At 43.3% G+C, this 13,193-nt stretch overlaps 1 protein-coding gene and 1 long non-coding RNA gene across 10 annotated transcripts; both read right to left on the bottom strand.

The window, feature by feature from the left end:
* Positions 1-6,486: 6,486 nt before the first annotated feature.
* On the bottom strand, positions 6,487-9,933 carry LOC124701922. 9 transcript variants are annotated; one of them, XR_007002269.1, is made up of 7 exons: positions 9,722-9,933; positions 9,643-9,646; positions 9,283-9,434; positions 9,082-9,167; positions 8,806-8,953; positions 8,413-8,488; positions 6,487-7,314 (listed from the first exon to the last, which is right to left on the bottom strand). It is a non-coding gene; the product is annotated as an uncharacterized LOC124701922 (long non-coding RNA). The 9 variants fall into 9 exon arrangements; XR_007002270.1 differs by having other exon boundaries at positions 9,643-9,764; positions 9,850-9,930; XR_007002268.1 differs by having other exon boundaries at positions 9,283-9,646; positions 9,722-9,764; positions 9,850-9,864.
* A 254-nt stretch (positions 9,934-10,187) lies between these two features.
* Positions 10,188-12,922, bottom strand: LOC124695156 (pyrophosphate--fructose 6-phosphate 1-phosphotransferase subunit beta 2-like). The gene is made up of 6 exons (XM_047228043.1): positions 12,677-12,922; positions 12,016-12,137; positions 11,807-11,860; positions 11,183-11,229; positions 10,420-10,485; positions 10,188-10,227 (listed from the first exon to the last, which is right to left on the bottom strand). Exons 2-6 carry the CDS (start codon positions 12,103-12,105, stop codon positions 10,188-10,190), a joined length of 297 nt encoding a protein of 98 aa, XP_047083999.1. The 5' UTR covers positions 12,106-12,137; positions 12,677-12,922.
* Between the last annotated feature and the right edge of the window lie 271 nt (positions 12,923-13,193).

Here is a 13,193-nt window from a genome sequence, read left to right as displayed (position 1 = left end):
ATGGCCCCGGTCGAGGCCACGTCGCCGATGACCGTGCTGACGTACGACCGCCGCCTTCCTCCTCGTCGGCCATATAGATGCAGCCCACTAGCGACGGGCGCAGTCAAGTGGATTGGTGATGTTATGGTAGCGTGCAGGGCTGCACCTGGTGGGCAGGGCTGCTAACCTGCTACCAGCCGGATTTATTCTAGTTGGTGCTGAATTATAAGTGTACTGTTCACGAATTTTCTGATGCTGTTTTGAGTGTTTTTAAATGCTACAATCATTTTGTAGTTTTGCTATAATAGTATAAAAGTTTTGCTGCAACCTTTTCCGGCGAGGTCTTAGTTGATGTCTTGCAACATAGGACTATTTTCTTTTGCTACCACTTCTTCGTGGTTTTGCTACAATTGCATAATATTTTTGCTACGTGGTCTCCGGCGAAGTTCTCCGGCAACATCTCCATCGATGTCTCTAACGATGTCGACTTTTGGTACAATAGCATTTTTTGCTACAATATTTTTTACGATTTTGCTACAAATGGAAAATATGTTTGCTACTGGGGTCTCTGGTTAGTTCTCCGGCGAGGTCTTCGACAATATTTTCGATGATATTGGGTTTTGCTACATTAGCATTTTTCTGCTACAATAGCATAATGTTTTTTGCTACGAGCTCTCCGGCGAGGTCTCCGGCGAGGTCTCCGGCGAGCTCGGCCTTTTTATTTGATTTCGTGACTGAACCGTTTTTTGCTACAATGTAGCAAAATCGGGTTATTTTTTGCTGCCGGGAGGTGTTTTTTTGCTACATTCAGTAAAAGCAGATCTAGCCGTCCAAGATGACCCATCCGACGGCTGGCGACCCGGGGGCTGGGAAATCAGATCCCCCGGGGGACGCCCAGGCATAGTATCTACTCCATCCATCCTAAAAAAAGTGGACGTTTAGCTCCAAACTTTATCCACAAAAAAGTGCACTTCTAAGTCCCAATGCTTAAATTAGCAAAACTTACTTCCCTTTCTTATCGTACGGACATCAAATCCAATAATATTTGACACATTCTCCTTGTTTTTACATGCACTTAGCTCATTGAAGGTGAAATAATTAAAAAGGAGTGAGATATTGATTTGTATTTTTCCAATGTATTTTCCACCGACTTCATAATTTATCTTTAAAAAACATGCATATACACTTATTCGTGGATGGAGGGAGTACGCTGCTAGCTCGCACGCAGGCTCGGGCTAGCTAGGCATATCATGCATGTAGGCTACTAGCTAGCATGTAGGCTTATGTAGGCTTAGACGCTTAGCTAGATTTTCCTAATGTATACGTAGTTACCATTGCTCTTTTTTTACCTGCTCTCTTTTGTTTGCTACTTTTGCTCTATTTTTGGTCGCCCGCCGGCGGTATTATTTGGTCAGCCCCGTCCCTATCGTCGCACATCACTTATTTTACCCCCGAATCTACATTTGTGACGTCGTCTCGTTCCTCCGAGCGATTTCAGGAATAAGCATGGGGTGGTCGGATCTAGCGCCGACGGCCCTCCGGTGAGTACGTGGCTGCAATGGACCTAAGTTTCCCCCGTATTTTTTTTATGTTGCATAGGTTTGTTAATTTTGTAACAAACACAAATGTACATTGTAGCCAAAGCACACGTTGTAATATTTAACTCGGTGTATGCCACAAATTTATGTTTACCCTAGATTATTTGATGTGACATTAGTTATTTAAAAATGTAACATGCTTCGTATAAACTTTGTTGGGAAAGCACACGCCAAATGTTGTAAATGTCTACTACAAGTTGAAAACTATCAACTAAATCAGTTTAACACATTTTTTGTTGTAACCGTCTATAACTTTTGTTAAAATAGATAGTGGTTTTTGTTGTAACTAGATATGTAGCAAATTTGTTATTTCTTAAACAATTTTTCGTAGCCACAAACACATGTTATTTTTTTGTAATTGTTTGCGATTTTTGTTGTAAACCGCCTGTAGCAAACTAGTTTCTATTTAATCATTTTTTTATAACTTTACTTTTTAAAATTTGCTATGAAGATTTCGTTGTAATAGTAACAATTGTTGTAAATCAGGTGATAGATTTTGTGGCAATACTTAGTATGACTAGGATCTGTCCTGGGGTAGCTTTTTTTAATTTTGTAAATACATATTATCTTTGTTGCAATCGTTTGTGACTTGTGCAAATATTGTTGGATTTGTAGCAATAAAAAATATTGTTCAGCTACTTTTTGTAGCAATTTTTTTTGAAATTTATAGCGATGTTTTTTTTGTAGTAGTATTATTATTTTATGCACCAAGTGTAATTGTTTTATTGTGATATTCTCTGCCTTGGCTGAATTTGGAAGCAGCTTGTTTGGATATAGGAATAGGAGAGAGAGGTCGCAGCTGATCATGGTGGGCGCCACAAAGTTGACTAAAACCCCCAGCCCAGGCCACCTTCGCTTCACTAGTGTGAACAGCACCTGCGGCACAAAGACTTTTTAGCGAAGTACTAGTAGCATGCACAAGCAGCTTGTAGCAACTAGGTTGAGTGCCCTGCAGGACCTACTAGCGAGCTACTGCAAGGAGCTGCTGAAGCGTTCATGTGCAGCAGCCTGACCTGACGCAGCGCAGCAGGGAGCAGATGAGAGCGACGTTACGGGAGGCTAATTCTTGACCATCCGATTTCGCGAAACGGACCGCGGGCGGGATCCGTCGGCCGACGCTGCAGTGGAGGTGGAGATATAGCTTTGACTCGGATGCTGCTCACAACTCACAAGTCACGCAGGCAGGGAGGCAGCCAATCTTTTTGCAACCAATCGAGGTTGCAAATCCAGGAATCCCCGGCCGGGATGTCGCCGCAGAGGCAGACGGTGGCTGGAAGGAAGCGCAAAGGCGCCTCCCTGGCACCGCTCGCTCCCAGCAAGCGCCCGGCGCGGGCAAGCCATGGCTGGGCGTCCCTGCCCACCGACATTGTCGATCTCGTCCTCCGCCGGATCCTCGCCGGCGGCGACGACATTGTGGACTACATCGCCTTCCGCGGCGTGTGCTTCAACTGGCGCGCCTGCACTCCCTCCCCGCGCGACCCCACTCTACGGGACCCGCGCCTGCGGCCGCGCGGCTGGGTGGCGCTGTGCGACGGCGACGCGGTCCGCCCGGACGACGCCTGCGAGATCCCCTTCTTCAACACGCGCACGGCTAGGCGCATCCGCCTCCACCTGCCGGAGCTCCGGCGCCACAGGATCGTGGGCTTCACCGACGGCCTCGTCATCCTCCTCCACCTGAGCACCACCGCGGTCCGCGTGCTCCACCCCTTCACGCGCGTCGCCGTCGATCTCCCGCCCCTCGCCAGTGTGTTCCGCGGGTGGATCGGGCGATGGAAGAAACACAGGCTCGATATGAGGGCCGTGGTATGCGGCGCCAAGTCGGCGAACTCCATCGCCGTGCTGGTAAGGCTCCCTTGGAATGTGGTGTTCGCGGCGGAGCCAGATGATACAGACTGGAAGTTGATCAATCGAAACCGTGATGTTTGGAGCATGTTGTCGTTCCAAGGAAATGTCTACGCCACCTTGTCGCCTTCAAAAGAGATCGTGCAGCTATATCCACCACCGCTCGGCGGCGGCGACGGCAACGACGACTCTCACCTGGTGGTTATTGCTCAAATTCCAAACATGTTCGGCGACCACATCCATTTCTGCCAGCCTTTCCTGGTGGAGTCTGGTGGACGAATGCTGGTCGCCGACCGGTATCCACCTGCTGCTGCTGAATTAGGAGGAGTAGGCTACGGGCTCTATGAAGTGCACTTGCGAAGCGGCGAGCTGATTCCGGTCAAGTGCCTGGGTGATCGCGCGCTGTTCCTCAACACGGATTGCTGCCTGTCTATTTCTGCCAGGGACCTCCCTTCTCTGATGGGCAACTCCATCTACTTCTCTGTAAAAAACGGAAGCCCTGTCGTGCTGCACTCGCTGACCACTGGACTGTCCGAGGACTTGGCGGAGCACTGCCAGATACACAACATGGTGGATAGGATCCGCCCCTCCGTGCGCCCCTTCACCATTGCTGATCATCTTCTCACCTACTGCCATCCTCGTCTGTGGTAAGCTTCTTATGGCCACCTTACATCTACCCACGCAGTACTGAATTTATGTGTTTTGAATCCTGATAACCTTCTCTTCCAAAACATGTGTAGGGCTCAAGGACTCATGTTTCACGAGTACCACCATATACCTGACTCTTTCAAGGAGCTGAGGGAGAGCATCCGGGCAAATATTTCAAAACTGCGCATGCCGCGGATCGCCAAAAGACAGTGAATTAGTTAAATCGTACCAGCGGTAACGTGATGCAGCTAGAGTACTACCTAGATCTTGTTTACTTCTACTGTATTTGAAGCATATTCCATGGAACTGTAAGGAATTATTCGGGATCCCAAAAAAGTCCCCAGTAGTGCGTTTACTAAGTAGGTATTGGATGGAATTATCCCACAAATCTTCCTATTTTTGTCTAGACTAGATGACCTGTTGCGCTATCGCGCAAATGACAGAATCAAGTCAGAATTTAAACTATAAATTTTAGCCTATTTTAGTATTAAGAATTTGCTCAAAATTTAACTGCTTTAATATCTTGCAGAGATCTATACAATCTATGAAAAGTGAACTTTACATTTCAATATACGTCACTATACTACATCCAAGCATAAATTTTACAGGATTCTGTTTTTTTTTTTTTGAAAATTGCAAAGAACCTTTGCGCTTCATTTTGTTGCGCCCCGACACAAGTCAAAAGCGAGACAATATTATAATTGTAAATTTTGGATTGAGATTTATTGACTTTACCGTGAGTCTCATGATTGGTCCCTGGTTAGCTACCCATAACATAAATTCCAACATAGATAGATAGAAATAGGTATAGGTTCATCTAAGACTAATATTGTCATAAGTATATTAGGAATGGTTGAAAGCTCTCTAATGATTTCGTGGAAATTTTCTAATCGCGTGCTTCCAGTTATAGCAGTCCATCACTCTGAATGGCATAATTTTTCCTTGCTCCGGATCCATTGCGGTTTCACAAAATGTTCATCTAAACTACTTATAAAAGCAAGAAGTTGGCAGGAACATTTAATCTCAGCCATCTATCTACTGAGATCCTGTGGCCTAGCATGCTCCAATGACATTGCGCGTCCTTGCGAACGAATTGTCTGACTAATTTGGAAACCTTCCATTAAATTAGCAGTTATTTTGGAAACAAATCTCCATGCATCGTCTGACTATTTTGAAAACCTTCCATTAAATTAGCAGTTATTTTGGAAACAAATCTCCACGGTGCCGAACGAACCGTCTAACTAATTTGGAAACCTTTCACTAAATTAGCAGTTATTTTTGAAACAAATCTCCATGCTGCCGCAAGCTCCAGAATACAAAGGCTGAATCCCGCTCCACCTACTCTATCACGCATCAATGATGAAAAATCATTAAGCTTTTTATGATATATATGTTGCATTACAATTTACATCAACTAATCAAGACGTGTGTTGCACGTACATACTAACTAGTGTTGTATACATGATAATAATCGATGGAACACTCCTATTTTGCCAGTCGATATAATGCTCATACTTCTTGATGTCGGTTGATGTTCCTAAATGGTAACCTTAAACATACCGAAAAAGCTAATAGGTGTTCAAGCACTTTAGGAGTATAAAATTATGGCACCAACACTTGAATTCTGATGTTAACCTTTCTTGGCAGTGTTTCATTTACGACACGAAAGACCCTCGACGAAGCAGTCCAAGAGATAGTATGCGAAGAATCTATAGGTGTATGTAATTAGGTTGTCATAATTCTTACATGTAACAATGATCGTGGAAGACACCTTACATAAATAGTTTCTTGCCGTTTTTGTTACGACTCGTTCTACTTGGGATGCTTGTTTAATCTGGTATTTTTGTACTTCTATTTTAGACTCGAAGTAGGTTCCACAGGATCGCTTCCACTGACAATTAACTAAGTGCTTAACTGGCATGTAACAGAGTGCTGGCATGTAACAGAGTGAGACTCACGGGCAGCATAATTTCTCTTCAGTAAATTACAATCTGTCTCTTGAGTTCCACATACCAATCAATTTTTATTGTATCAGGTGGGCTGAAGCATGCCATAGAGGCCTTGAGAAATCTCATGAAACATTGTACGCATCTATGGATTAATGAGTTTGCGTTGTTACAGGGAAGCATGCTTCTGATGATTCCCTTCTCTTCTTAGTTTCTTACAGTTCAGATTCCATGGTAAAAAAAAAGCACAAATACAAATTCTAATGATATTAGCATATTATTAGAACTCTGAAACCGACTGTATATCCAATACCATGTGCACCCCATACATGGGCAAGGTTCTACAAATAAATAAGCATGTTCTAGCAGCAGGGCACATGTCCAAAATGTAAGCCTAAGACATGTATGATTTATCACAATTACTACAAAATACCAAAATAAGCAATACCACTATTGTAGAGGAGAAACTGATGGAAATCAAAGCATATCGACACAAAGTCTTCCTGGGCAATAATTCATGCCATCCATAGAAGTTGATAAAGTGCAGATGAAGTTCAGCCCATATTCTGGACATAGGATCTGGCTGAACGATGGTCACAAAGGATCTACTTATAAAAGCATGCTTATAGAGCAGCGTGCACTTACACAAAATAGCTTTCTACATAGCTATTTACACAGCTACACATCAGGTCGCTGCTGCAGCAGAGAATGCAAGTCCAACGGCAGTTTATAGGCAGGTAGTAAAGGCATCACATCAGCTTGACAGCTTAGCAGAGAACCCACATGAAGTAGTAGCATGCGTCAAGGCGGTGAGCTCATCTCAACGATGTAGTAAGGAAGGCACGCTGAATACCAGCAGATGTTGAGGTAGCGAGCATTATTAATATACTGATAAGCTCTTCACCTGGGCCTGTGAGCCAAGCCCGTAACAAGAACCATCCATGAAGATAAAGTTGTACAGAAAATGGATTGCTAAACAGTAAAAAGAACAAAATATCATTATAATGTACTGGTATGATAGAGAAATGGCTGAAGTTACTATATCAGAAAACAAAAAGAGTCATGTTAAAGAAAGGAACGATATAGGAACAAAATGATTGCAAGACAACAGCAGTATGAGAGAGCAGAAACGTCTATACACAAAGTAATTAGGTTGTACCTTATGCATGCAGACCAGGCACTGCTTTGGTTTCTTGGCAGCAGTGCTGGTCCTAAGACAAATGGAGGTTGTAGCAGCATCCACTGCAGTTTCCACAGAAGGCTGAATAATCTTTTATGAGAAACAAGTTCCGAGTGTGAATCTGTAGTTCTTGATAGATCTCTAGTAAGGTTCAAAGATGAACAAAAAAATCACGATATTTCGCATGAAGGATAAAAATGGAAAGAGGAGCATTTGTACTATATATACTGTATATTTAAAACTGCACATATTTGCATTCATAAGTTGTATTATATGTTCACGCTTGAGTAAAACTATGAAAGACAAGAGTCAAGAAGCTCTGGACTATATGCTTACTTTTTGAAGATGTCCAGAAACTGAAATTCAGGGAAAAGATAATGACTGAAGGTGGACCCTGGAGCTTTCGATGTATATAGACATCATATGCACACATTTAACTTCCACCATGGGTTATCTGACGATTCATGCAAAAACAATCTGCTGTTTAATCGGATGGAGTCCACATTTTAAAAACTTTAGGTTAATATATAGTTAGAATCAACCACATTTTGATGGAGGAACAATTAGTTTACCACATGGTTATATGTAGTACTAAGCACTTGTATACTGTTCTACAAAGCATAGAGAGGAAAACAGATAACTCAAAACTAATTAGATAGTGTGCTAAGCGTCTATATACTGGCCTACATACCATAGAACATAATTCACAAATGTTTTTATCATAGAACAGAAAAAGGGATAGCTGCAAACTATTTAATTTAAGCACCCTCATAAAAAATTTGAGATATCGTACACCACATAATTTTGGACCAGATTTTTTAATCAGGGTCGGGTTCAAAACACAAATCAAGAGGTCTCCAAATATCCGCACTGCAACTACCAAATATCTGCGACTTCAGATTTTATTTTACACTGCTAGATCTCTGAAATATTGTAACAAGTCAACGACCATATTGAATACAACCAAAGATCCAATTAGCTGATCCCTTGTGTCATTGCATGGCGTGATGCCCTCCTCCACATGTTTTCAACCTCCAGGTCCAAAGAAAATAACATAATAATTAACCTTGCAGTTGATGATACAGCTACTTAAGTGCAGCACGCATCTCCTAAAATAACACTGGTGGATTGAATCAAGCTAGATAATTTCTACATGGTAAATTAAAAGTTGGCATGCCGAAGATTGTCAGGGGCACATGGAAGACACGGTACTCAGTACCTCACAGGCCACGGCTCAAAAACGAAGTGTTGACATCTCTTTACCTTGCAAGTAGCTGTTGACCAACACCCTATACCTGCAATGCAAACTATATAATCAATCAATCTGACTTCCATTAATCAGGACTGCAAATTACGCTAAGCTACTTCAGAAGGCAAAATTCAGTATCAGCACAAATAAAGCAATATATAGTACCTAGGAGAGTTACTCAAAAGTCAAAACACTGTTGCTCTAAACAAAAAAGAATTATTCAGAGCAGTATCATTATCTGCCTAATAATGAAGGCATTTCAGACTATTGAGCAGGTCAGAGTACATGTGTTATCCAAAACTAATCTGGCTGTGTGGACGCTGGATGGTGATACAGAACTTTTTTGCTCTTTTTCTTGCTCACATAGCATCACATCAGAGGAGGGACTGAAGCCAGCCGTGGCTGGGAGACAAAGGAGGACGGTGGGGACTGGAGAGACATCAACACCAGCGCTATGGCCGGTCCGAGCCAAGTTGCCTCACTTGCTAGCATCCACAGACCCCCGCCTTCTCTGGCCAATGACATGCATTACAATAGTCCAGAAGTTAATACATGCCAAGTTGTACTTTTCCAGTATATATGTTGACCTCAGTCTCAAATGAATCAAGTAAATGATAAAAAGAGTAGCAGCTAGTGTACCTGAATCCAGCATTGTGTGGGTGAGATGACGTACAACCTAACAGCCAGAAACAATGCCGGCAAATCCCGAGACTTAAGTGATAGTCCTAGAAACAATATAAGAAAAAGAAGTTCAGAATAAGTTAAAGCACAAATTCAGTTTCTGATGGCACAAATTCAGTTTCTGCTGTACCATCAGACACGAAGACAGAACCACAGTACCTGGAAACAGAGAATGAAGCATGGTGTCAGCTGACAAATAGTAGGAAGTTTAAACAACAAATGACGCTCCACTTAGGTAAGCCATGCTTGCAGCCTCATTGTAACCCATTCTTGCAGCCTCTGTCGCTAGCTTATACACTTAACTCTGTCAGCTGTAACAGAGTTGGTTAATAGAATCTGTAACATTCAACAATACCAACTAAAGGATCTCTTATGAAGAAAGAAAAAGTCAGGTAGCATTTCTGTGAATAGATAGGAGAGCAGCAGAGTCAAAATAACTGAATGGAAGAACAAATGATAAACCACTCAAGAATTGATGGAAGGGAGATGATGACCAGAAATTCATAATTATAGAATTACCTTGCTATTTCAAGATTAAAATTAGAATCAATTTGACATTCTTGCCTCTAAATATGAAATACTGCAAAACGATGCTGACCCCTCTTTTTTCTTGGATTATTGTTCTTCGGCGTGTTCTGCAGCTGTCAAACAAAATGTACCATAGCCTATGTCACAAAGTTATATATGTGGCACTAATTCTTTTAGCCTGCAATGCATACATTGAACCTGGAAGGGTCAAACACCGTTGGATTGTTTTAGATGGTCGGATCATAGTATATGGACCTCGTGTTGGCATTGACAATCCAATCATTTTTTACGTGGAATATTGTTGTTACTTGTGTCTCTGTTGAATAATAGCTTCCTGCAAGCAGAAAGAATGAATCAACAAAGTTTAGTTAACCTGGCAGTCCTTTAGAGCCACTCTTGGAAACCAATAATAATAACCAGTTGATTGGAACTACATAATTCTGCAGCTAAACAACTACTGGGATGAGCTCACCCTGATGTCTGGACCGTGCCTGTCGTCGCCACTCGACGCATGGCGCGATGGTCTTGAACGCTGCTCACGCCGACAGGTTGCAGCCCCTCGCTGCAGCTCGTAGCCTACAAAGCAACAACACACGCACATATCAAAATACCATCCAATTATGTCTAGCTTAGAACATTTTTTAGGACAGAGAGCTATCAAATGCTTGGTCAGTAGCACATATTGCATAATATAGATTCTAGGGAGCAAATAGTGCCAATGTACATGAGAAGAAAGAGGGGAAATAGAGATGGGGAGAATGGGTAGACCTGCAACAACAATGGACTCCACGAACAATAATGCTGTGGTGTAAGAAACTCCTGGACATCCAGAGCCTGGCTGCAAAATAGAATTAAATTGGTGAGGAAGGAATAAGATGGACAAATGTACTCTAAAACAGGAAATATTTCTAGAGGCCCTACCGCGTATGCTTGGGAACCACAGATCTCTTTGCCATGTAAACAGGAAGGAAAAACAAGAAACAATAAAAAAAATCTGGATGCAATCACTATCCAACATGATATATGGAAGCAGAACACTAATGCTCAATAGAACTACACCTGCTATCCTGGGATGATCACAGTGAGAATCATCCACAACGCACTAAAAACACAAACCTTAAAAATTTCTGTAACTTCAAAAATTAAAGATCTCGTCGAACTTAACACGACCATAGGCATCACATAGCGGCCAACAACAGTCTCTGGAGTATAGAGCGACGGAAGCCCCAAAAAGAACAGTAACATATGATTTAGTAACTACCAAAGCATAAGCGCAATAGTCCGGTTCAGCTGATGCAGCTTTTCAACAAATTGGCTTCTCGTTCTGCCAAATACAAGTCGGGGGTATGCGAACTTAGCTAGTTCTTGTAGATCATGTTCTCCATGTTTTCTTCTATTGCACGTATTGCTTTGGTTCTTTTACTATCTAGTTCTTCAAAGGAAGTTGGCTTTTATTGGCACTGTTAAAAGCATGATGAATTACAGTCTAATACATCGTTGAACCATTTCTTCTATGCTTATTAATTACTACCTTTTTCTTGCTGGCAATGATCTGAAAATGGTAATGCATTGCTTGAACTGCAGAAACACCGAATAGAATTAAAATCACAAGATAACAAAATATCAAGTTAAGGAAGGGCATAGAGGATTCAGTAAGCATTTGCGCATAGGCACACTGAAAGACAGACCTGCTCTGGTGTTTCAATCTTGTCCCTTCCACTGCAGATCATATCAAATCCACCCTGTTGAAAAGGAAAAGGAAAAGGAAAATTGAAAAACACATCACCAGAGACTTAATGATCAACAGTACTTTCTTCTATGGTTTACAGAAGAGTTGGAACGCACTTTTGAAATTTCAAATAAGGCATGCTCGGTAATAAAGGTTATGGTGCCATACCTGGTTCCTGTATGGGTAGACAAAATCCGCATTGAGCTCGACGTACTTGCCCTTCATGACCCCAGCTGGGCCTCCCTTGAATCCGTACATGGTGCTGCCCTTTGCACGCTCTTGCAGGTAATCTGGTCAAGACAATATACAAGTCAACGGCAAGAAACACCGAATAGAATTAAAATCACAAGATAACAAAATATCAAGTTAAGGAAGGGCATAGAGGATTCAGTAAGCATTTGCGCATAGGCACACTGAAACACAGACCTGCTCTGGTGTTTCAATCTTGTCCCTTCCACTGCAGATCATATCAAATCCACCCTGTTGAAAAGGAAAAGGAAAAGGAAAATTGAAAAACACATCACCAGAGACTTAATGATCAACAGTACTTTCTTCCATGGTTTACACAAGAGTTGGAACGCACTTTTGGAATTTCAAATAAGGCATGCTCGGTAATAAAGGTTATGGTGCCATACCTGGTTCCTGTATGGGTAGACGAAATCCGCATTGAGCTCGACGTACTTGCCCTTCATGACCCCAGCTGGGCCTCCCTTGAATCCGTACATGGTGCTGCCCTTTGCACGCTCTTGCAGGTAATCTGGTCAAGACAATATACAAGTCAACGGCAAGAAAACTTCAGGAGACCCCCTGAAAACAACAGTCTGCCAAGATTTGGATTATTAAAGACTAAAGTTCATATGGAATGGTAGCTCTTTCTATAAAAAGTAGGGCCCGGTGCCTAAACACAGGGAGTATTTCTCAACCACTGTTATATTTAACAATTTTATCTCCCTTTCTATGTTCGCTAAATACTTCTCTTTATGTCTTACCAGTTGCCAAAAATACAACATAGCACAGTGTGGAATTACAAGTTTTTTGTGATAGATTCTTACATTTTATATTTTCATTCTACCGTATGAATTGTACAGCAGATCCCTAAAATTGATGGCTAGAAACGATCCAAATGAGGAGACCCAAGGCGTTTACATGAACAACCTCAACCACCAGATCTCCATAGGCTCCATAGGCATCTACACGCTACAGCCTTCTTGCTGAACCATCAGATCCCCATATGGACAGAGAGAGAAAATAGGAGAGGAAAAAGATGCATCTACAGAAAAGGGGCGGGGGGCTTACCGTGGAGGAGTCTGCCGGCGCCGCCGAATCCTCAGGCCGAGCCGGTGAGGCTGCTCCTCCCTGGTCGCCATTGCTCACCTCCTCCCCACACACAATCACATCTGCTGAGAGGGGGAGACCCAAATACGTGAGAGAAGAAATACGTGAGAGGAGAAGAAAAGCGAAGAGGGAGGAAGGTGACGAGAGAAGTAGCTCCGCGGATCCGCCTCGCACGAGCCCGTCGCCTCCGGTCGTCGCCGGAGCAGATCCACCCCGCGCCGGCCCGTCTCCGGCCGTGCCCGGCGCCTCCAGTCGCCGCCGTGGATCCGCCCCGCGCGATCCCGTCTCCGGCCGCTCCCGCCTCACCTCCACCCGCTGGTCGCCGCCTCCATCGGAGCTCACTGCAGGAGGTGGCGGCGGCTCCCGCGCTCCCTCCTGGCTCACATCGACTGCGTCGTGCAGCCTCCACTGATCCCTTCTGCGGCGCCTTGGAGAGGAGGAGAGGAGGCGGCAAGAATCGGGGGAGGAGGACGGAGGC

This window comes from Lolium rigidum, chromosome 3, assembly GCF_022539505.1.
Source record: "Lolium rigidum isolate FL_2022 chromosome 3, APGP_CSIRO_Lrig_0.1, whole genome shotgun sequence".
NCBI classification, from domain to species: domain Eukaryota; kingdom Viridiplantae; phylum Streptophyta; class Magnoliopsida; order Poales; family Poaceae; genus Lolium; species Lolium rigidum.
Note: the sequence above shows the minus strand (reverse complement) of the source record. Positions and strands in the feature narration are given on the sequence as shown.